Below are 25,517 nucleotides of genomic sequence, written 5' to 3' on the forward strand. Positions count from 1 at the left end.
TACAAGATCCATAACCTTCAAAAGTGCTTAAGGAAATCATGACATGCATCATTTGCCATGTAACACTTTTCCACACTACCTCATTAATAAGGCTCAACCCTTTTGGAAGGATTCCTGCTAAGGGCAAGGGGATGTTTAACCTCCAAAACATTCAATCTTAAGAAAGGCTCCTAGTCCAAGCACAGAATGATATCAAGGATTTCAATACTCTCAATAGCTTATTTTTCTAAATTTAGATTATTAGAGGTGCTTGCTCAATTTTTTAACCTATGTTATTTATAAACTTCTGTCATGTCATCCGCATCTACTCCAAAGTGTGCTAACACAGACACTAAGGGGAATAGCTGCAGAATGGTATTTTTAATATCCTGTGTACAGATCAAATTTGTAATACTGGAAATTGAAAACATTATGCATCTCCTTTTATAATACATATAGAATCCACAAGAGCACCACAATATTTTTACCACCTCATTTCTCAAGTAGAAACAGATTTTGACAAATATATATATTACATACATAATGTTATAACATATTATAACATGGAGACAAATTATAATTGACACGAAAAAGGACACTAAGGCTAATAAGCCTATACTCATGCAAGCTGAGAACATGACCCACATTTCCCCCCCACACTTCCATAGCTAGAAGTGACTTGTTTCTCAGCAAATGCATCTTTGTTGGGTTTATTCACTGCTGTTTTTCTAAGTGCAAGACACTAGCAATGCATGAACTTAAAATTTAATGATGATCTTCAGATGTTTATCTTCCCCAAAATTGGTCCCAGGTATTTGCTGTCCCCTTATTACTCTTGAAACAGAAGCTGTTCTTGCCACCTTAACTACCTACTACACCATTCTCTCTCAGCATGAAAAAGCAGCTGCACACTCCCTTTGCCCTACATAAACATGATGCTAGATCTCATCTCTTCAGGAAGCCCTGGAAAAGCAATCCCTGCTCTTGATCATACATTGTAGCTTTCAACATGCAAACTCAGACCCCTGTACAACTGGGAGTTTGGCTTTTGACTCTAGCAGTAACAAAAGGTGCTGTTTTTCAGACACAGCACATTTATCTAAATTTATTCTCCTCTCAAGATATTTCACTACACACAGGACTGTTGAATTAAAACCCATGCATGGCAATTCTGCCACTGTTAGTCTAAACAATGCTCTTGCCCTACACCTGTTAATTTTAATGCTTTACACTGGACCAAGGTAGGATATGTGTCTGGCTTGATCCAGCCAGCAGCAGGAATACACTTGTCAGTAGCAATTCAGGTCCAGCAGAGCGGAAGATGTAACTCTTGCATATGCCAGGAGGGCTGGGGCTAGTTAGTCTGAGTCTGCATTTGTGCTTAGCTGTCAGTAGCGTTTGTGCAGCTGCACTGCTGCAGCCAGGCTACAGGACAGAACTGGCACTGGGTGTTATGGGCTCCTAGCAGTGGGACCTATTAGACCTTGAATCCTTGCAATCCTTCTGCACACCCAGCTGAGTCTCTCCAACAGCACTGAGGGCGTGAGACCCACAGGGACCTACTAAAGGAGACTTTCCTCTGCTCTTTTCAACACAGTTTTATCCTCCTTAAAGAAGGGGAAAACAACAGTTCTCTTATTTCACTATCCTGCCACTGGTTGGCCTTAAAATATACACACACACAAAAATAAATAAATAAAAAAATAAAAAGAGAGACGATAAAAGGCACAGAAGATCTGTGGTAGTGAATGAAGTACTACTGACAGGTAGCAAAACACTTCAATGATCTTTATTTTTCTTCTTGAAAATCCAAAGTCAGATCTCATCAAACAATTTTTTTCTTTTAGTCTTTATGTTGACCTCTGTTGCTATTGGAAGCAAACTTCCTCTATGAATTTTGGTGTCAAGTGCTGATCATGACTGTTTTGCGTTAAGGATACAATCTATTCAATTTTTCTCTCCTTTTTACATGGCTTCTATTCACTTTAAAAACTAGAAACTCTCTTATTTGGAATGTGGCTTCAGAATGAGAGTTCAAACTGGCCTGGGTGAAACTGGTTAAGGGGAACATGTACCCCATAGGACAATAAAAATGTAAACTAAGATTTAACAAGACAAGTACAAGCATCCAGCTGTCAAAAACAGGAACAAACATACAAAAATTTTTTACGCAGCAGGATGTCCAAGGATCTTTTAATCAGAGGTCTGCCTGAGTAATCACTTTCTCACAAAAGCCAGTAGTCTCAGATGAAGATGCAAGAGAGCCTCACACAAATAGGAATCACCAACTTACAGAAGCTGCCCAAGATCTGAGTGTTTGCCTAAAGTTGTATATATGTGTACACTGACAGTTCATTTAATCTTAATCCTCACTAATCTGACACATCATATGCAAAACCATCAGTTTGTCCATTTAAGGTATAAAAACAATCTTCCTTATCATAATGTCTAATCATTCAAAACTTAAGTAGCTTTTCCTGCCCCATCTTTGAACTAGGAATGGATCAGCAGGATCCACCCCTCCTCCTCACCTGAACTTCTTTGCAGCCCACCCTGCCTCTCAGGAGAGAGAAAGTCCTCTGCACAGGTGTGCAGGAATTTATTTTCAGAGTAGGGCATCAAATTGGAGCCTCAGCAAACTCCTTAGACCTTCAACAAATATGATCTTTCCTCTGTGAGGCAACAATGGCTTACTCTCCACCGATTTCTTTTTTAGTTAAAGTTAACTGCTAAATTAATTTAATGGCTGAAGTAAACACTGTAGCTGTGGAAGCTGCTTCCACAGAACAGACCACAGCAAGCAGACCCGAGGTCTGCAGCTTCCCTCCTTTGAGGCAAAGCCGTCATGTTCAAATCAACCTCATCTCTAAAACTCATCCCTTTTCCTTAGTGTTACACAAGCTTTCATAATATTCTGAAGGGGAATAATGAAACAACCCCTTGAGTTCTCCTACCCTCTAGTTCACCAGGAAGGACTTGGTGGGGCTGGCAGACACCAGAGACCTTGATCTTCTCAGCTGATCACCTGAGCTCAGAACAGCTTGAGGGACATGAAGCAGCCAGTCAAAAATTGCTCTTGCTCTTAGAACAAGCTCATGCTCAGATTGAGTACTGCCCATAATTCCTTCCTTTCCGTATGCTGCTGTCATCTTGGAAACTGTAGAGATAGTGTTTTGGAGACTTTTAAAGTGAAAAAGGCTTTAGGGAAGGGCTGACCGCAGATGATAGACAGCAATTGTGACTGAGGAATCACTAAGAACAGAAAAGCTGGAGGATGCTACAGGAGCAACCATAGCATCAATAAAGGAGAAGAGAACATGTTTCTCACAAGACCCTTTATAGAAACATCTGAAAGTACCGGACTGCAAGCAGGTAAGCAGATGTCTAGCGGTTGGCAACCCTGTACATAGCAGGGGGTTGAAACTAGATGATCATTATGGTCCTTTTCAACCCAGGCCATTCTATGATTCCATGCTCAGGGTAAGTGGCATAGTCCCATGCTGGCTACGTGCTCTGAAGTGATAGCTCCACAATCTACTGTGGCTATTCTTTTTCTTCAAAGAAAAAACATGTTATAGACTTGTGATTTTCATATTTATCATGTCATATATGCAACAAGTTGCACAGTCAATGTGTGCAATGTTAGCAATGATACATAAATTTCTCTTAGACTTTGGGTGCTGCTGAGAGAAATGCAGCAACTTCACCCCCACTGTGACAACCTGAGGCAAAGATGGTGAGAAAACAGAAAACAAAAAAGCAGTTGCACTTTAAGAGTTCAGAGAAGTAAATAAAAAAATAAATGTGACACCAGTGAAAAACAGGGAAAAAAGTTTCTAAAAGATATTCCCTTAATCTAGCCTAGGTTCTCTGTAAATTACTTCTTTATCAATGAGTTTTCACCTTAAAAAATACCTTTCCCTAAGAAAAAGAAAGCACTAACGCTTTAAATAAATAATCAGGACTTGATGTACTGCCAAGGATTTCTACTAAAGGCTAGGAAAATGATCTCGGTAATTAAAAATAAATTCAGAGTGTGCACATGTTTCTTTTTATGTTATAATATTGTTTCTTTGTGTATTATTTTTCTGGGTTCAAAAAACCAACAAAGGGAAAATAATTGGTAGAATATTAAGAACAGAAATAATAAAGTAAGGCTGGATGGAATGGTTTTCTTATTTTTCTAATAATTATTACAAGATTAGTTGCTATTTCAGAGCTCCCGCGAGGGCAGAGGTGTTACTCGAGCTTCATTTCCAATGCCATAAGCACTTCAGCTGGCCCTTTGAAATCTTGGGATAAAAAATAGTTTGCGATCATTAATTTCACCGATTTCAGCTGAATTAAGTTCTTTCTGGAAGACTGAAAATTTAATGTCTATTGTCGTATTTGGTCTAGTCTCAATGCAAAAATCTAAGGCTGTCAGTTTTTGTAATATACGGATAAAAATCGCATCATAAATCTCACTGTAAGCCAGCTGCCACACACTTACTGAATATAATCAACCCACTAAAAGGCAAGGGTATGTGTTCTTCTAAATATGAAAATACACACTCTTAACTGGAATTTGAAGGAGATTCAAACTTAGTTTGCTCCATTCCCTGGGTTTATTCTGATTTACTTCCCCCAGTTTACTAAGTCAGGAATGTTATGCTAATTTAAGTCTGAGGATCAAACTTTCAAATGGAATTTCTGCAATTCATTGGTCATGCAGATGAAGAAATCTGCAGATGCAATTTTGAGACAACTTGAAGACTTTCACATAAAAATCAAATGGAATTTGGACAATTTCAGGGTTCTAGTTCATAGAATTTTATGATTTTAAGGTGAACTTTCTGCTAAACTAACTATGTTAGGTCATCCATGTTGCAATTAAAAATTTAGAAAGGATTGCACTAATAACAAGTTTCCATCCTTAATTCTTTGTTCTTTGGCTTCCACACTTCTAGACTTTCAGGACAGGACTGCCCTGATCAGCTCTGATATCTGTAGTGTGGTATTGGCTATCAGTAGTACTGATGGTACTTAAAAATCTCAGCTCAGACATTAGATATGTAGTCAACAACCAGATTTCCAATCCTTGCAGATATGAACTGACTGTGAGAAAGCTACATGCCATGTTGGGACCTCTCCAATCTCTGAATCAAAGTAAATTTCCCTGAACTCAGAAAACTGTGAGATTTAACATTTAAGGCAAATTTATTAGCTACAGAGATGTTTCCTATTGATTTTGCGTACCTGTTTGGCTATTCTTGGTAGCCACAGAAAACACATTGCCTCTCCTTCTTAAATAAGAACCTGTTCTTGGAATCCTATCTAAGTAGAAGGAAACTTTCCAGGAACCTCATTAGCCTTCATCAGACATTATCTAAACAACACAACTGTTGCTCATCTGTTAATGAAGATATATTTGATGTATGAGTTGGAGCAGCTAGAAAAACAAATTATAAGTGTTCCCCTTGCTTCCTTGAAGACTAAGCACTGCATCACTTACCACTGTCACTTTTGGTATTCTTTATCGTATCAAGACAAATATACTATGAATTCTTGTAAGAGAAGAAATCAGGTCTCTCAAACAATGTACCTGTGAGGTAGGTGTTGTGTGAGGAATTGATGAAATAGTGTGACAGTGGTTGAGACATATCTTCATTTAAATCCAGTTTCTCAGGTGGAACAACGCCATTTTCTTCTCCACTCAGATACCGCATAAATCCATCCACTGATATCTGTCCTGAGAGAAACAGATAAAGGAAAGCACCCGTTACTTTCAAGTATAGATTTTATGACATACAGATATTGTGGCAAAGATACACTTACATGATGATGTATGCAACAGACTGGCCTTTAGTTATTAATTTATATTTTTTTTCTTAAAATGATCTTATTTTCAGCCATATCAGTTATACACAGTGCGCATCTCTTTACCTGTACCAAAGTCATTATCAGTGACAATCAAATGCACAGGAAAATTAGAGGTACAAACTGCTACATGAAAAGAGAAAATAAACCACGATGTATAAGGGAAGAAGGTATTCTGGGAAGCAAAGAAATCATCCCTGATGGAAGAAATCAACAAATGAGCAAACAGAACCACTCAAAGAAACAGGTTAACTTCAGTCACTTTTGAATATGACTCAGTGTGTTGTATGATGGCTACTACACTGCAAAACAAAGTAAACTAATTAAATGAACTACTTCTCAAGAGGGAACTAATCTCTTTTATTTAGATCTTCTACTATTGTAGTGTTAGTGCTGATTTATATATTTAGAGTAAAAAAAAAAATCCAGTAGCCTATAATTATTAACATTAAACTGAACCAATCTGATATATTTTTCTTTACCTGGTATTTCTGCAATTTTGTTTGGATTTCACATGCGGATTTACTTAGTTTTTAGCTTCAGTTAATTCAGTTACTTCCTATAGTAGAACAGAACTTCTGTAGCTGCCTCGAGATTCTCCAAAGATACATGACTGATAACTTCCAACAGTGACAATTTCTCACCTCTTGCCTCTACCCCAAAACAGTACAGCATAGTATCTCTACCCCAAAAAAATCTTTAGTCAACTGATTGCAGCACTGAAAATGGAACAGTTCAGTTCTACTTCTAGCACAGTTATGTTACTCTCTCCTTCAATGTCAACTCTGTTTTTATCTGTAGAACAGATAAACTCACATTTTTTTAATGTCTGAAAAGCAATGGGTAATCTGGAGTCATTTTTGTAAAGCTTGTAATCACATGATGCAAATATAGTACATAAAGCTTTTACTTGGAATCTGTATTGTACCCTGTGATTTGGCTCATGATCACAGAGGAAAAGATGCAACATTCTTAAGTTAATTTTCATAACAACCTAAGATGGTAGCATTAAAACGAAGCTATTCATATGACAAGAAATGCAGTGATAATACAGAGCAATGCAATTACCATTCATTTTTATGACAACAACTGTAAGGAACAACTGGTTGGAAAGAAAAACATCAAGTCCACTCACAGTTTTAAGACTATAATCTCAGCTCCCATAGGCAATGTTCAAACATCTCAAAGTGATCTCTGTTTTTAATACTCAAGAGTATACCTACATAACTTGTGTTCTTGCAGTCCGTCCCTGTTTTACAAATAAAGAACTGAAGCTATGGTTAATTAGGGGACAATATACCAAGGTAAACTTGTGGATTAAGCGAGGACTGCAAAATCTCTTCGAGTCTGTTTGGGTGCCCGTGGATTAAAAGGAAGCAAGGCTGAGGGCCTGCGTTTCCATTAGTATTAACATAAAGCACAGCAAAAACTATTCACAAGTATAATTACACACTTTCTGAGCTGCACAGTTATCTGAGCTTCTGGTGGTAGAATGTTATTTCCCACGTCATAATTAAGCAGTACGCATTTCATAAAGTGATCCAATTTGCAAGTATCAAAGCCGATATTGCACCAGTGAGAGTTTGACTGTGAAACAGAGACGACAGATGTCAAAGAGACTCTGTATTCTGGATATTAAAGAGTAGATTGTTTGTGACCAATGTCAATGTTATTCTGTGGCCAACTACAGCGAGGATGATCCTCAGTGGAAAGCAATCAGAAATGAAATAGCCTCAATTTATTGGTATGATTTGTTCTTTGTTTTTGTAGGCATGCTACAAATTTACCTCAGACATTACCAAGAAAAAATAATCTGTGATCATTTCTTCCAATGACACCTGTCACCCTTTATCTTCAGATACATATTACAAAGATTTCATGGTATGATTAGATATAGAAAGTAAGTAAAGACACACAATAGGAAAAGACACATGGAAAAGACAGACTCATTTCTCTACTTTTCTTGTTTTCACCACATATATAAATTGCCTTACAGTCATCTAAACGCTAGGCCTTCAAAGCAACTTTTAAATATTTGGTGTGCTTTATATATTTAAATGGCTTGCCATTTTTCATTCAATGATGCCTTTTAAATTTGGTCTGATGACACCAGAACAGAGGCAGAACACTAGTATTGATATACTACTGTCCCCTTCAGCAGACAGTGGAACTGAGCGCACCCTCAAGTTCACTGAAGACACCAACCTGAGAGCTGCAGTTGCTATGACAGAAGGAAAGGATAGCATCCCCAGGGACATGAACAAAGTTGGAGAAGCTGGCCCACAAATTCTCAGTGAGGTTAAATGAGATTAATTCTGTAATTTCTCTGATTAATTAGAGTCTTGCTATATGGTCACTCAGTAATGCTTCATTAAAATATTCAGAAAGCAGAAACTTAAAAATTACTCCTTTTTTCCTGTGATGTTTGATTTATACATTCAACGCTTTTTCTCCCAGTACCACTGGATCTCCTACTGCTAAATACATTATCATTCTAAGAAAAAAATCACACACAAACACCCATGTATTTGCCATGTGCACAAAGCTTCCCTTTGTCCCCGCATGCTTTACTTCAGATTCGTTAGCCTTGGACAGCTGCCAGCTGCCCACCAGGCCTCTCCCTTATTCCCCTTCTCAAAAGGATGTCAAAGGGGAGTGAAAATAAGATGAAAAGCTTGTGAATTAAAAAAAAGGTAAGGGATGACTCACCAATTATTGCCAAGGATAAAACTGATTCACCTTATGGGAGATTAACAGCATGTTAGACAATTAAATCCAGAGTAGGATAGTTAGAAGCAAAGACGAAAACTAAATCTCCTTCCCCCCAACCTTCTTTTCCCAAGCTTGGCTTCATTCCCAAATCCTCTCTCACTCCACCATTTGGCACAGGGAATTGGGAATGGAGATGGCTCCAGCCTAACATCTCCACTCCCTGCAGGTGGAAGATACCCACCTTCTCTGGTGGAGACTCTGGGGGGCGGCCAGGCCCCAAGACCTGCAGCCCTCCCCTCAGGTCTCACAGGGCTCCTTTTCACACTTTTCTCAACACCTTCTTTGCAGATGTGCAGCGTTTTGCACTTTCTTAAACTTCCTTTCCCAGAGGCATTGCAGGCATTGCTGAGTGGCTAAGCCCCACTTGCAGTCATTAGAACCTTCTAGAACATTCTGGAAACAGCCAGAACGAGCAGGAGGCTGCAGGGAACAACCCCAGCTCCCCTCACAGGGGACCCACGGCCAGGCTCCACCCCTTCTGCTCACACAGCTGAATTGCTTTCACCTGTGCTCCCAGGGCTGACTGATCCTCTCCCCAGGTGCTCAATCAGTGGTTCAGGCTGTGACTCAGCAGTTCCATACATATCTCAACACTCATCTATAAATTATGTCAACTTTTACATAACTATAGAAATTAGAAATGAATCTGAGCAATAACATAAAAGAGCTAGGGGTGCTGGAAGCTCTGAAAATGTTTTTCCATCCCTCTCTTCACATTTAAGAGTTTTAATGCCTTCCAAAGCCTCTTCCCCAAACGAGAAGGAAGCTGCTGAAGGAACAGGACCTTGACTCCTACTCTGTGTAGGTCCTGGGTTATTCCTGCTCTGCTTTTCTGCACTGTGGATTTAAATGCTACTTGCACTTTGGTTGCACATGCTAAACATCCTTCCTCTACAGTCCCCTTCACTGTTAATGTTTAGAAGCTGAACTTCATATGCCATTCACTTGGCGTGAAGTTTATCAGTAATTGACCTGCTAGCTGTCTTCAAACTTCATTCTCCAACACAGAAAAGGAGAGGAAGCCCATTCAGGGGACTTTAGGAATGCTCCCATGCTCAGCATTTCACCTGCAACAAAGCATGAAGTAGCCTGTGAACAAGACGTTCCACAACATATCTTGAATAGCTCCAGACGATATGATCGGCTGTGAAATCAATGCAGAGAAAAGTCACCAGATTCACAGTCAAATGAACTCAAATAAACTTAATATTTTCTTAAGGAAATTTTGGTAGGAAAGAGAAGTGATTTCCTAGTGAAGGATGATATATTTAACAGGGCTGCTGACAGACACTTAAATTTCTCAGGCTGTGATCAGCTTCATTAAGTGAAACATGTGAAGTGCTTGTGCAGCAGCTTGATCTTTTTCTGCATCTCTGGCTCCATCTGATTGCTTCAAAACAGTGACAAGGGAGAAAAGACTATAAACATACTGAAAAGCTCTTCCACAAGACTTTATTAACAGCTACAACTACATGATTGCATACTTTCTAGATCTTTTACACAAGATCAAAGATGTAAATGCTCATGGACAGCAGTTTAAAGAAAAAACACTTTAAAATGTAGCTGCCATTTTGCCCGTAAGAAACAAGACTTCCCTGGGGTAAACATTTGTCAGCCGTAAAAGACAAGAGAGTTCGCTTCTGCCATCTCAAATAGTTTTTTTTGGAAGCTGTCTTCAGGCAGAGGGCATACTTTTCTTGACGGACATACTGAAAATGCACAGAATCTATAGGGGTAATGAAATCAACCCATCAATTTCTTCTGTTCTATGGTTAATGTTAAAAATATTGAAGAACCAATCTAACTGCTCTCTTCTGCAGCTTATGAGACCTGGAATCTTCCCATTCTTGGGAGATGGTGCTTGCAAATTTGTCAGGAAACAGGAGTTCTAGCCTGCCAATTAAACTGGTTGATAGGATATGCCATACTTTGTGAACATGCTTTTCAAAGACTTCTCTATCTGAAGACTTACTGTGTTGTTTTAAGGTTCTTTATGATCCTCTTTGACTAGAACTAGAGAGTCTCACATCAGGGGCCTGTGGCAGTTCTTTTGCAGGGGTAGGATATTTTGCAGTTTCCCATGCCATCCTAGAAATTGATAACATTTGCACGTAAAACTGTTCTCATGCAGTCTCCAGGACTGCCAAAAACACCAACTCCTTTTGACACAACTATCTTTGTTTTAATGAGACAGGTAATTTGAAAATTTCCTGCTTACTCAACCTCTCCAGTGTGCCAGCATGACCAGCATACTGTTCTGGATGTGGAAATGCCTGTGGAACCTTGGGAGCTTGCCAGCTCAGCAACTAGAAAATGTAAACAAAGACCTGCTAACTCAACACCTGCAGCACCCTCCCAAGCACAAGATAAAAGGATGTGAGGTTCAAAGCATCCTAGAAGCTTTTTCACTGGGTCATTGCCTTTTGCAGAAGCACAGGATAAAACCCCAGTAGTGAAGCAGTCTGTCTGGAGGAAATGTAAAAGTAAAGCTAATCCTACAAACTTCTCAACACAACTGTTTGATTTAAACTTTGTCTGGTCCCCCGTATTTCAGCAGCTAAGCTGTACACACAGCTACCTGATTGCTACTTAATTTTCCCCTGACCTGCAGCATGCTCAGGTCTGTCCCCAGGAGCCTTTCCGTTCTTTGGGTAAATTTTTGTGGCAGAGCAGGACAGCAAGAGACACAACAGAAAGGAGAAAATACAACATATTTTCTTGTTCTTGTTTGCACTTCAGTCACACAATTTTAAAATCAGCCTTTCTTTGTGCCTTCACAACTGTGAATGTGGATGTCTTTGTATGACAGTTAAAATGCCCCTTTCCTTCTAAGGAGTCAGTAGGCTTGGCTGCATGGATCTTTAACTTTTTTTTTCATATATCTGCAAATTTAATAGAGCCTTCCATTTGTTTATGCCTATGCTGTTCTTCACTCAGTAACAAAATTTGAAGGTTCAATTCTGCCAAAAGATTTTCTTAAAGTAAAACAGAAAACAAATAAAAAATGAAAAAAAAGCAATTAACTGACACCTCGTATCTCCTACTCAACAACAGAGAATTATTGTGGCATTTTGTCTAACAGAGAAATCAAGTCTATTTCAATGCAATCTGTAAAATTAATTACATTCATAGTAAATGCATACAACTGAGCGAGTCCTCTCGACTCAAAGATCAAAATCCACCAGGGACAAAAGGTATTTTATAATCCTCTGAGAGATCTGCACAATATGTTCAATTGTGTATTATATTGCACAAACCAGCTCTATGTTTTACAGTTTGAAATTCTCATACACGATATAAAAGAAGGATGCCGATGCTCTTGATGCACCTCTTGCCACTGGTCACACTTCAGTTACTATATCCTCCTAGGTTTGCGTGCAAACAGAGAAGCTCACAAGAATGAACTCGCATAAAATTCACAGTGTGGGAGACAATGTGCCATAGTGATTCTGATAACACTTGCAGTATTTGCGTTTTTGGAAGTGATGTTGAAACCTGCTCAGCTTTAAAAACACATGTTATTATAATATTGCTATGGTGTAACTGGAATTTCAATCTGTACAGAGCTTTGTAAACTAGGGCTGGACAGGAGTGCACTGTCACACCCTCTTAACTGCAAAGTAATTACAACAAGAGAATATGGTACAAGGTCAGCCCAGACAGAAAATGCTTGAACCCTACAATTTTATTACTGCACCCCAGGAAAGTCGATGCTGCTCTACTTCACAAATATCACTTGGAACAGAAAAGACTTTCAGTTCTCTGATTCACATTTGCAGATACTCCCAAGCATCTACATACCAACCATCATTTATACACAACAAGCAGAGGAAGACAATATCTCCTCCATGTTAGCAATTTTCTCAGGATCAGCAAGGCAAAATATTCACAGTACTAATCAAACAGTTTTATCAAATAATAAGTAAGGGGAGAAAGAGCAATACATTTTAATTGCTGTATCTGAATATTAGTGAAGCATTTAATAGAGTTTCTAAATTCAAATTACTCCTAATTGGACAAAAACAATCTGCAAAAAGAACAGACAGAAGTAAACTGGGGTCAGATTAGAAGATCACAGTTCCTTTGAATCTGAAAGCTGAACTGCTTGAAAGAAGTTCAGAGTCTGCCACACTGATCGGCAGTAGGTCTAGCTTCATACAGACTGAAAAAGTGGAATTAATAACAAAATGTTTAAAGAACAGACAGTTCTCTGGGAGCTGATATCCAAACAAGATGATAAAGCTGTAATGAACCAGGTAAATGGGAAAGAAATCAAACCAGAACATGCAAAAATGGCAGTTAATAATTCTAAAAAACAATTCAAAATGCAGAGCTGAACATGCCTAGAAATCCATCATCCCAAAAAGCAGAGAAGATAGAGAGTACAGAAATACATTTATTCACAGCAGCATCAAAAATAATAGTTAGGAAGAAAAAAAAAGCGATTGAGAAGTAAACATGCACAGCATGAAATATATCAACATATATATCCAAAAAGATGCTTAGCCTACAGACATACTGACATAATTCCTACAGATTCAATGAACATAATGCTTTGCCAGAAAACAAAACAAGCATTCTTTGGCAATGTGTTCTTGAGAAAAAAAAGAACCAAACACCCAGCAACAGAAAATCCAGTAAAAAAGGAAGAGACCAAGACTCATTGCTCTTTCAATGGGGATACTGTGGTAGGACACAGGGAAAGTGGAATATAAATAGAAAATTACATCTCATATACAATACCCAAAATAAATGTTTACTGAATGAAAAGCAGTCAGAGAGAGAAAATGCTGGCTGGTAAACATGCTGTGCTTAAGAAGTGTACATAAAAAAGTTTGCTCAGTATCAGTGAATCCTGTAGAAATATCACGTGTCCAAGGACAGTGAGATTAAAAATATTTTTCAGAGTAAGGATCATCAAGCAAGTAAAGCAGAATTAAATGTTTGAATCAGAAAGATTTGTCATTCAAACGAAGTTATCACATCTATTTAATCATCTGTACAAATGCACATAGAAAACTAACACTGGATACAATTTGTTATTTTTTGCAATAAAATGCTGGTAAATGGAAGTCAGATTTTTGGAGTGAGTTTTAGAGGAGCTCAAGATTCTTAGTTTGCTTTAGAGAGGAAATTATAGAATCACAGAATGGCCTGAGTTGAAAAGGACTGCTACGATCATCAAGTTTCAACTCCGACCACTAGACCAAGCTGCCCAGAGCCACATCCAGCCTGGCCTTGAATGCCTCCAGGAATGGGGCATCCACAACCTCCTTGGGCAACCTGTTCAGTACGTCACCACCCTCTGAGTGAAAAACTTCCTCCAAATATCTAACCTAAGCCTCCCCTGTCTTAGTTTAAAACCATTCCCCTTTGTCCTATCACAATCTACCCTTGTAAACAGCCATACCCCCTCCTGTTTATATGCTCCCTTCAAGTACTGGAAGGCCACAACGAGGTCTCCCTGCGGCCTTCTCTTCTTCAAGCTAAAGTATTTCCTAAAAGTTAAATATTTCCTATAGGCTTTCAGGCAAGCCATCCCAAATAGCAAACCCCAAATTTTTATAACAGAGTTCTTTTCAACCAGAATCAAAACCTGGAAGCATTCCAAGGATGCAGATATCTCCACAGGGAAAGGAAGATAGAGTTTCATGTGAAAAAAAGAGAAGTTTCCAAATCTCACTTGTGTCTGCTGGTATGAACAATCAGTTTTACTAAACCTTAAAGTGATCTTGCAATATTAAGCATGCTACTTCTATGTTATTTTATTAGAAGTCACAGGTTGTTTTTAGCTCACTTCAAATACCCACAAAAGAAGAGTTCTAAGGCAGGGGACTACAGTCTATGAAATGTTCGTATTTATCACTAGTAGTGCTAGAAAGCAGTAAGACATATAAGCAAGGTGATTTTGACCACTCTTTCAAGATCTTAATAACGTTTTTTCTTCCTCAAAATTTAAATGTAGGAAACATTTCTTTTAATGGATATTGATTCTCTAAACTTTCATAGCAGCTTTAAAAGCCTCTGCTGTATAAAAGCAGGGACACTGTTCAGATACACTGGTAAGCAGAGGTGATGTGTAGAGAAGTACAGTTGTTGGAAAAAACCATACTGTAAAGCACTGTTTTATTACTAGAAAACAGTGTGCATATACATATATAAAATTTGATAGCTAAGTTCTCAAATGTCCAACAACCTGATTCAAGCACTTTTGTATTACAGCTCTTTCACTATACACATTTAATAGATCCCTGTATATATAGCATCAAACAATTTCTCCTTGGTTCTCATCTCTTTTGAGTGTTCTGTGGACATTCTTACTTGTTACTTACCTTACTGTTACACTTAACCACAGACTCCAGTTATGTATCTAACTTCTAAACAAACTCCTAAGACTATGTTTACAAAGCTGTAATAATGCTTTAGTCTTTGCTCTACTCCACACTCAGCTTAGCTACACTGTTTTATACTCAGTCACAGATAGCTCCTTCTTTAAACTAAAATAATTTCTGAAATATTAGCACACATGCATGCATATGTATCTGAAGATCTCCTAATTTTAAGGAAGGTGGGAAAATCCACTGTTGTAGAGATAAACAAACATGCTCTGCTAAGTCTCAAGACTGAAACGATGATCAACATCATCTCTAAGTCAGAAATTCTACATCTAAATCTATAGCAAATCACATGGATCTGCAGTTGTTCCTTGGCAAGCATTTCCTTTTCTGTTTTTTTTCTTTTTTGTTCCTTGTACAAATTCAGTTTTGCTTCGCAGTCCTGGCCTTATCTGAGCAGTTTTACATCAGCTCCTGCATTCTAGGTTCTTCCAAGCGAGGGACCTTGGCTATTTTCAATCAGAGGGAATCTATATCTACATGACTTCATCTGTCATTGCAGGACTATATGTAGAGCCATGCAGGAATGCAAAAGATGTTCCCACAACGTCAGGGAACTCTGTCCTCAAGACCTACTCACTCACCATGACTGTTATTTACATATGACTATACCTGCTACTTGGGACTTCTGTTGAGGTCTCCAGCAAGATCCAGGAGAAGGAAGTGCTTAGGGCCCCAGCAAATGGGCTGCTCTGATTCATTACATGAGGACAAATTAAGTCAAGGCAGAACACAGTGAGATACATCTCAGTATGCCAGCAGAAATCTTAAGCTTGACTGTTTCTGAGTGGCTTAAGCCTCAAACTGCAATCATCTAAAATAATGACTATGAACAAAAAGTGTATGGGGTTACAGGGTTTTATGGATAGAAGTACGGTCTCTTCTGCTTTTCAGCTCAGACGCAGTAAGAAATAATTTCTGACAGGATATGTTTTACACGCTATGGGCAAGTAGATAGTTTAAATCCAATTAAACATCTAAAAACACTACAAGAACACCTTCATACTAGTTCTAGCAGTGGAATAAGCACATTACAACATGGCAGATTTCTTTAATAGTCAGAGAACTAGATGAAATTAAAAAAAAAAATAGACAAGACAACCATTAATCCAGAAATACTACAGTTATTCTTCACAATCTGAATGAAGGCAACTACTGGAACACATCACTGCCTTCCCAGACCTCTGGAAAATATGATCTGCAGAATGCCTTGTAGTGATCCTGCAAGACCTAATAACTTTAAATGGTGGCCTACTTCCAATTGCTAAGTTGCATTAAAAGACATCTAAATCTACAGATCTTTCTTCTCTTAAGTGATACTTCTCTACATAAGCTACTGCTGCACTTGCCAAAAAAGCTGCTCTGCAGCATAATGGGAAGAGAGAAGAGTGTGAGCGTTCTATAGGTGTGAAATATGCTTGGAAAAGCCTTCGTAACAGTTACTATTTTTAGTTCCAGAAACTCCTCCAGTTGTAGAAAAGATTTAATATTAAAAAGAAATGGGAAAGAATAAAGGCATGGTTGTACAAAGCCAGTTCACGTGAACTAAAAAAAAAAAAAAAGAACTTCAGCTCCTTAGAAAGGACTTCCTTGTCTGTTCCTTAAACTCAATCCTGCAATTGCATGCATTGCATTAATTGCTTTATACAATCCCTTTCATGAACAAACTGAGCTCTTGTGTTTATTGTTGTTGTTACTGTTTTTTTCTGTTTTCATTACTACCTCTGATAGTTGTGCCAGAACCATAATGTTAGGAAACTTCTCCTAATTTCCAGCTTAAATTTATTCAAGGCCACTTGATACCTCTGTGTTCTTTTGCCAACATTGTCTTAGCTTACCACTTCTTTCTGCTTCCCCAGTGTTACCCTGATGTATTTATGGGCAACAGTCATATTCCAGCTAAAGAATATTGTTATAGGAGATGATTACATCTGAGGTTACAAGGGAAACTTCCTCATATGGTTTTTGAATTATAGTAGCACACTCCAACTATGTTAACAGCCCCGCTATGACAGCTACCAACCATACAGAAAAAACTCAGGGATTGTTCTTAGCTTCTCAAGGAAAAAACTCTCAATTTATCCAAGCCAACAAAAGGATGAGGCAAAAAAATAAAAAATAAAAAAAGGAACATGAAAGAGAATGGGCAAATGTCACTGAGCTTGTTTGTGGCAGAGCCAAGAAAACTGTGCTATTCTGTCACCAGTTCTACATTTCACCAACTGGATCACAGCAGTTTGTATTCCATTTGTCCTCATGGGCCCTTTCCAGCTGCAAAGCACTGCCTTAGTAGCCATCACAATGAAGAAGCAAGACCCAAAATGTTCATTCAAAGTTTTTTTGTGCTTGTTTCCTTTAGCACTCAAGTCTATGCTGTTTTATTTTTTCAGAAGTAAACTTTATCTGATATTCATCTTCAAATCATAAATCCTTAATGTTAAGACTGAATACCTCCTTGTGTTCCATAAAAGAGGCAGTGGCACAGCAACAAGAAAAAAAAAAGAGCTGTTTAACTTTCAGAGTGAAATTTCTATTTATGGGCTCTGATAGTCTGAGGCTGAGTCAAACACAATGCAGACAGGCAACAGCAGCAGAGAAACATTTCTCCAGACCCCCTGAAAAGCAATACTGATGTGAGATTCTCTTTTTCCATCCCTTAGCAAAAGCTTCAGATGAAGGGAATGATGCAGCCCCACGTATAGTCCAAGACCTACTCTTATGTTGGCTTCGTGGTCTTGCCACTCCAGGTTCTTTGAACCATTTTCAGTCTCAGGATGTAGGGGACTGCCTGTAGGCTTCATCCTGGAGCCCATCCCCTGGATATGAACCAGAAGTTACTATGGTCAGCTCACATACTGACACAGGTGTGCTCTAACTGCTGAACATACATTATCATGACTAATTTATGCTCTGCAGCTCTGAACATATGAATTCCACAATATGCCTGTCCATCTGACATTTGTCACAGTTTCACTGACATCGGTGCAGCTATTCCTGGTACCAGGTATTAGTCCCAAAATGCATTTCTGCAAAGTTTATTTTTCTTTCAAAGTATCCACAGCACATACAGAAGATTAGGAGACGTTCCCTCCCTAGAATCCTAAACCTATTTTTTTATAAATGCTATCATTAATTCTAGGGCAAAAAATAACTCTATGCATAAGTAGCTACATCTCAGAACCACAGCAGGTCCTACACTTTTAAAATGCAATCGAAGAAGAAAAGGTAAAAACTTTAGCACTTTTTACTAAGCCAAATACTGCTGTGTTATTGTTCACTGCTGCAAAATCCATTATTACTAGCTTGCATCAGTGTTTAATTTCATGTTATAATGTTGCTACAGTCAAGTTAGGAAGATAAAGCACTTTATCTGTAAAAAGGGGGTTACAGGATATCATAATTGAGGATTTAACATTCTAAAAGATATTTTCATTTGAGAAGCAATCTTCCAAATAATTGCAAGATATGACTTTTACAACTTCACTAATAACAAACAAACAAACAAACAAAAACTAAAAAGGAAGCACAATACAGGATAGGAGCATATTTTACATATTTACAAAATTTACATACTTTACTTATTTTCATAAGTATAATTTCCATGAACTTATTTTTGGTGATGCATCATTCACACCAACATTTGCTGCATATATGTATATAGATTTATTTATATTATATTTATATTTAAAAATAATGTTAAAGGGCTTTCTAGCAAGCTATGTAATGGCACTTGTAGTGAATAACATGGCTATGACTTCTGTATGGTGACAACATGCAACAGGCTATGACTTTGTGTGGCTTACACTTTTGAAACAGTAATAATTTGTGATTGGGACCTATTGTTTTGTTGCCATTTAAAAATGTGAAACAATGCTAAGTGCAATCCTCTTGAAAATTGGAATGCTGGAAAGCACTATAAATCCCAAAGTTAATGGGCTTTTTGATAAATACTCTTAATATCCAGTGTTGCAGTGAGAAGGCTGAAGGGTTTGGAACACTTTCTGCAAATGCTTCAGTGCCAGCAAGCTCCACCATTTGACAGAATGGTTTATACATCAGAATTTATGCTTTAAATATTATGAAGGATGTCTTAGAAGTGCAGCCACAATTGCACAGTACTTGTTTTTGACATTACAATCTGTTGCCTAGGGAATGACCCCCTTCTGCCACTGAAAGAACTCCAATGTGTAATTATTCTTAAGCAGTTAAAGCAGTTACTAAAAGGTGAATTTAATGTAGTGGGACCAAAATGCTTAAAATGTATTCATGTTTAAGGTAGGAAAAACAAATTTGTACTGAAGCAAATATTGCCTGTTTTTAAGGGAAAAAATACATGTAGTAAATGCTGCATAAAATTAAATGCATCTTAATCTAATGTTAATTGCTTAATTTACTTCATTATCTAAGAAAAAAAGGAGCAACAGCACAACTGTCAATAAATATGCACTAGAAAAATAGAATTAACACTGAAATTCAAAGGAAGTCACAAAACCAGCTGCCCTAAAATCTTTCTAAATACATGCCTAAATAAAATGGACATGCAAGATTTATGAATAGGTGCAGTATGGAAAATCTAAAGGTGTTTTCTTCTGCAGATCTAAAGGTCTGGCACTTTAAAATAAAACAGGCAAAGATAGAATTTAAACAAACGCATACTTAAGACAAAACATCTACTTATCTCAGAAATGCCCCTAATAAGTACAAGTCAGTGTAGAGATCCATTGGTCAGGAAAATCTCCAAAGCCCCTCCAGACCATTTTAAAGCTTATACTACAGTCAAGACAATCTCTCCCACTAAAAACACTCTAAAATAATAGCTATTCATAACCTTTTTTTTTCTTGCTCCCACCAAGTAGGATGGTTGGTAGCATATCTTATTGCTCTGGAATGACGTCAGCTTTTTCATTACTCTATTCACTAGCAATTATTTCTCTTGCATTCATCACTCTTAGTCTTGTATGCTTAGAGTTTACAATCAAGGGCCATCACTCCCAAGAGCTGGGACACTATAAGCAGAGATACCTGAAATTCAACATTGATGTGCCTTCTCCTCCCCATAATGTAGAAAGATCCTGAAAAAATTTATTTCTATTCAAGCCTTCTTGAAAGTAAAAGCAAGTAAGAAAATTCTCAATCAACAAACTTGGCAGCTGATTTATTAATACCCACCCCTTTATCTGCACGGCAATTTGCAAAGGAAACTATTTTTGTAGTTATGCCATCTACCCAACAAAAATGCTTTGTAACCTGAAAATGCCAAATTACAAAATGCTACTTAACCAAGCCTAACAGCCACACAGCATGTTTTTGCTGACAGCAAGAGACTGCTCAGCAGTGTCAGGAACTTCTTTCTGCCTCCACCTGATAAGGAAACATGCTATACATTGTACAATAATCTCCTTCACTATATGGAACAAAGCATTAATCACAACAACTTGCTGCAACCACACTAAAATACCACTTCTTATGCTTAACTTATGTAGATGTCAAGCCCATGTATCTGCTGATGTTTCAAAAGCTCAATCATGTTCCATATACAATATTACAAATATAAGCAGCACGCAGAAACACAAGCAGCTTATTTAATCAAAACTGTGCAACCTAAGGCCCTCATCCAGTAACCTCGTAGGCATTTGATTTTACCAGGTACCTGAGAAGCCATGTTGCAGTAGTTTAAAATATAAAATATGTTCTTGCTTATCATGTTCAAAATACCTCAAAATGTAGCTGCAACATGTACAGAAAAAGAGCTATTATAGTGATTAGAAAATGGAGAATTATTAGATGCCAAGTGTTTCACACTTGTTTGATGTGAAAGTAGAGATTCAGTATGACCATTCATTAGAAGTTCATTTAACTTGCTATGAGAGAAGTAGAAGTAATTACAGGAATTAAGATTCAATAAAGAATTAATATGATGTTCTAAGAAATGGAGCATAAGAGATTTTGTATAACTATCCCTTCTTCCCACACCACCCATAAACTTAAGCATATGCTTGAGGGATTTATTTCACTGAGGCCAGGATGTTCTGCATATTACAAACACGAAATCTTACTCCCACAGCATACATGCTTTCAGCAAATACTTTAATTCCTTGAGAACTGAAGCTATTCATTTCACGTTTGCAACTTGATGTGTACAATACTGCACACTGGAAAAAAAAAAAAAAGAGACAATATATAGCAATATATACTTTGTATATCTTTGTAAAAGGTGATTAGAAATCTAGGTCTTGTGGCCCTAAATACATGAAAAGCAAGGATGTTTGTCACTACACTTGTTTAAGCGTTCTGTAAAAGGTATTTTCTCTGGGGGTGATACAAAAACTATACAACAAGAGAGCCCAACAAATGAACGTGGCTTCCTGCATTAAAATGCTGAACATTAATTCCTTTATTTCTGTGGGAGGTCTGAACACAGGATTGGTCGTTTAAATAAATAAATGTAGAAACACTATAGAAATTAAAGTGAAAGTGGTCAGACTTTCACCACTTATGTGCATGTTACTAAGTCCCTGATGTTCTAATAAAGAGTTAATCTGAAATGAGATGAGGAACAGAGTTGGTCAGAAAGGCAGCTTACAAAAGCAAGACAGTATACCTGTCAGCAGGCAGGGGCACACAAACACACACGCTGAGCAAGTGTGAAGGTGCAAACTCTAGAACAAACTGAAGAAAAAGGATGTAACTGGAGTGAAGGCTGGCAATTTATATCACACAATGTTTGCAAACAAGCCTTTACAGTCCCTACTACCACAAAGTACTTTAAATCATTCATTACTCACAAGACATGGTTTAAATTACAGCTATTTTCCTCTGTTCTGGACCTTATCTGTGATTTATTTTTATGGAGTTGTTTTTCATTGCCAGGAAAGAACAAATACATATACTGCAATGTCAGAAAATCTGGGCTGCTTCTCAAACCCAAACTCTGCAAAACGTGCTATTCCCTGCTCCTATTATTTAATTGCATTGGTCTGGTACAGGAGTGATGAAATAATCCTCAGGCCACCCATAACTTGGTTCCCCATGCTGTTGCTTGTCATGTAATTCTGTCACACCATTACCTCTGCTTGTGTGCCTTGCCGCATCTTTCCCACGCTGTTCTTTGCTTCTTGGTATACCACATTTGTCCAGAGGGGCCAGTTAGTTGGGACCTCTTAAAATCATGGAATGGCATGGGTAGGAAGGGAACTAAAAGACCATCCAGTTCCAACCTCCCTGCAGTGGGCATTGCCACCAGGTCAGGTTGCCTACGGCCCCATCCAACATGGCCTTTTTTGCCTCCAGGGATGGAGCATCCAAAACTTCTATGGGCCAGTGTCAGTGCCTCACCAGCCTCTGAGTATTTCCTCCTAACATCTAACCTAGATCTCCCCTCTTTTAGTTTATAGCCACAGTTAAAATCTGTATCTTTCCAATTGCAAGATAAGAATGTGGTACAAAGCCAAGATCCTATAGAAGTCCAGGTAGCTGACATCAGTTGCCCTTCCATTGTCCACCAGTTCTGTCACTCTATAATAGAAGGCCAGCAGATTTGTCAGGAACAATCTGCCCTCAGTAAAGCAGTGGATTATGTGGAAATTACCCCAAGTTCCTTTCTGTTCATAGAGCTGCTGGGTTTTGCTTTATGAGAGAACTATGCTGGATGAAGGTTTCTGCTTTCTTCTTACAAATTTTGGCTGCTTATTCCAGTACCCTAAGGTTTCTACCCATGCTAGTTATTTTAACTGACTGTACTGGGGCTATTCCAAACATTTTGCTTCCATCCCTACATCTCCACTGACCTTGGCACCAGCAAATAAGGACACTTATGTAATATAGTACAAAATATAATACAGTATCTGAGCAGCAGAGGTGAGAAGTTGAGGCCAACAAAGTCATGAATGTGTAGTACTGGGCCACACCTGACTGTAGTTTGACTATCTTCAAGTCAACAGAAATAACATCTCTCCTCAATGGTCCAAGTCAGTATAGTTTTAGTGGTAGGAAATGCATTTCTGAAGTGTATTGCTTCAGTCTCCAATATCTACAATTCAGCCTTTGAACAGACCTTCATGACAGCAGAAAGCTTAAGTAACAATTCTTTTCACAAAACATGGTATTATAAAGTTTTAACATTATTTTCAATACGCACTGTTATATTTTGGTGACATTTTACAGGCATGCAGTATTTGCTGGCAACTATTCCACACACCAAGTGTAGGATTGAGTATATACCTACAATTCATTTCATATACAGTGAACTGCATTCCCAACTCAGAGCTAAAGTATTGAAAATATTGTGTCCCCATCCTGCTCCCAATTAGCCATTTCCTTTAATTTTAAGATAGTATGCTCAAGATCTGCACTGGGGCATGATTAGCAGAACATGCCAGTTGCCACAACTCAGCTGACAGCAGGATGCACAGAAAAAGGTGGTATTTGCAATGCTGAGGTGGATGACAGGTTGTGCCGGTCTTGTGAGAGTTTGCTGGACATCAGTGCATGAGTTTGAAGACAAAATAAATACAAAACAAATGGACTCTCTGACTTGACTTTCCTTTTATAAATTCAGCCTTTTCTGAGAGAACTGATTCTGAAAGAACAATATAAATCGTACACAAGGAGGGAAGCACCTGTAGAAGAGTAAGTGCACCAAGTGTGTGTACCAATGTGAATTAAGGTAAACTGTAAGAGTCCCACAGATTCTACTAAGAGGGTGCTGGCAAATACTATCCTAACACACTTCTTTATGAGGTTTGTTTCATGCTCCCTCCTTATTGCTAGTCAGAAGGAGGTTTCACTGTGACTTAGGAGTTGTTAGCACACTTTCTTCTAATAAATCTTTAATTTGCCTTATACGAAGTGCCAATATTTGGGTAGTAAGGATAATTTTTATATACAGATTTCCTTGCAGCTGATGTGAAATAAGATAAGCACAGAGCAATACTCTAATATTTGCATGGATGACGAAGGAAATCACGGTGTTTTCATCCTGTGCCAGTACTCTCACTGACATCAAAAGACAGGGTTGTGTAAGCATGACAAAGAAATAGGGGTTAGCTCTCCATCAAAACACCAAAATTATGTGGGCTACAGAAATAAGAAGCCTTATGAGAAAAACTACAAGTGTATTGCTTTCAGACAGTCTTGATGACTGTATCAAGACCCTCAGGTTGACTAAAGGCAGCCACATTGAACTTGCAGCAGGGACAGCTGAAATTTGCTCTGCTGCCTGAGAGATGCTGTCAGGGCCCTCATCCAGGTGAGGTTTGGAGAGGTGAAATAGCCTGCAGTGTACAAAAGACTCACACAAATTTACAGGCATCAGCTGAATTACCTCCTGTTCTCTGTATTAGTATTCTATTTCTGTGTGCACATTTGTTTCCACACTAGCCTAACAGCCAACCTGCTAACTGCACAGGGGATTGAGAGGGCTGCGAAAGCACTCAAGGTACAAGATAAGCAGTGGCCTTTCTCAGCTGTTTGAATCCATACTGCAGAGAAGCACAGACTGGGCAGTAGTAGTACAGGGATCCCAGCCTGGGAATAAAACATGTAGATTCAGATGCAGCACTTGAAGAAGCTTGGACTATAAAGAGGCTGTATATTTTGACTAATTCTGTAATTGTTACTATGGACTCTACTACAGACCTAACAGCATTCACGTAATTACTTTGGGCCAGAAGCTGCAGCCAATATTCTAACAGTAGAAGAAAAAATTCTATTTATAAAGAGCTACTGATAGGATCCTGCCTTGTCAGTTTTATTTAACTGAGGATTCAAAGACTTCATCTCTTTGATGCTGTTTTGACCCTGATTCTTCAAAGGAGAGTGCTTAGCAGCTAGTAAGGATGGGTCTGAAATCTTTGAACCAAAGCAATATTTTTATACAGATCTGCTTTTCAGGATATTCCCACACCCCTAGAATTTCTAAGTTATTAATACATTAGAAGCTGCAGTAATCATCGGGACATGGATTGGAATAAAATAGGATGCAGACACAAATTCAATGCTATTTTTACACTTGTAACAAAAATCTGCTGAGATGTACACAGAAGTTCTTTCACTCTATTTGGCAATAGTCCCAGTTTCACCCTAGACAGCACCTGAGATTTTCAAAAGGGCATTTTCTGTGATTATGGCACAGCATAATGTTTATAGGAAAACAGAAGACTAGACAGAATTATCATCATCTTAGTTTTGTTCCTATCAATTTCAATTGTTTTTGTAAAATTCACATTTTGGTCATTGTGACAGTACGGTTTCTGCTGAAGTCTGCATACCAAAGCAACTGTTTAGAACAATTACACAAACAGAAAAATAAATACCAAAACCAGATCATCCTCTCTAAATTGATTCCAACTAAATACATTTAAAAATTAACCACACGATGTCTCACAGGCCTGTATGATTCAACAGCAGATAGCTGGAAACGCAGTTGGATTCTGAACCAAATTTTGCTCTAGTATGTACTGCATTATAATTGATTTACAGTTTCAAATCAGAAACTGAGCATGGAGAGAAAAG

General features: G+C 38.1%; 1 protein-coding gene across 1 annotated transcript in view; it reads right to left on the bottom strand.

The window, feature by feature from the left end:
- LOC100548128 (1-phosphatidylinositol 4,5-bisphosphate phosphodiesterase beta-1-like) overlaps positions 1–25,517 on the bottom strand; it is a 383,894-nt gene that overhangs the window by 27,088 nt on the left and 331,289 nt on the right. The window contains 1 exon segment of the mRNA XM_031552677.1: positions 5,564–5,710. Within this exon segment, the coding sequence (XP_031408537.1) occupies positions 5,564–5,710 (147 nt within the window).

Source organism: Meleagris gallopavo, chromosome 2, assembly GCF_000146605.3.
Source record: "Meleagris gallopavo isolate NT-WF06-2002-E0010 breed Aviagen turkey brand Nicholas breeding stock chromosome 2, Turkey_5.1, whole genome shotgun sequence".
Lineage (NCBI taxonomy): Eukaryota > Metazoa > Chordata > Aves > Galliformes > Phasianidae > Meleagris > Meleagris gallopavo.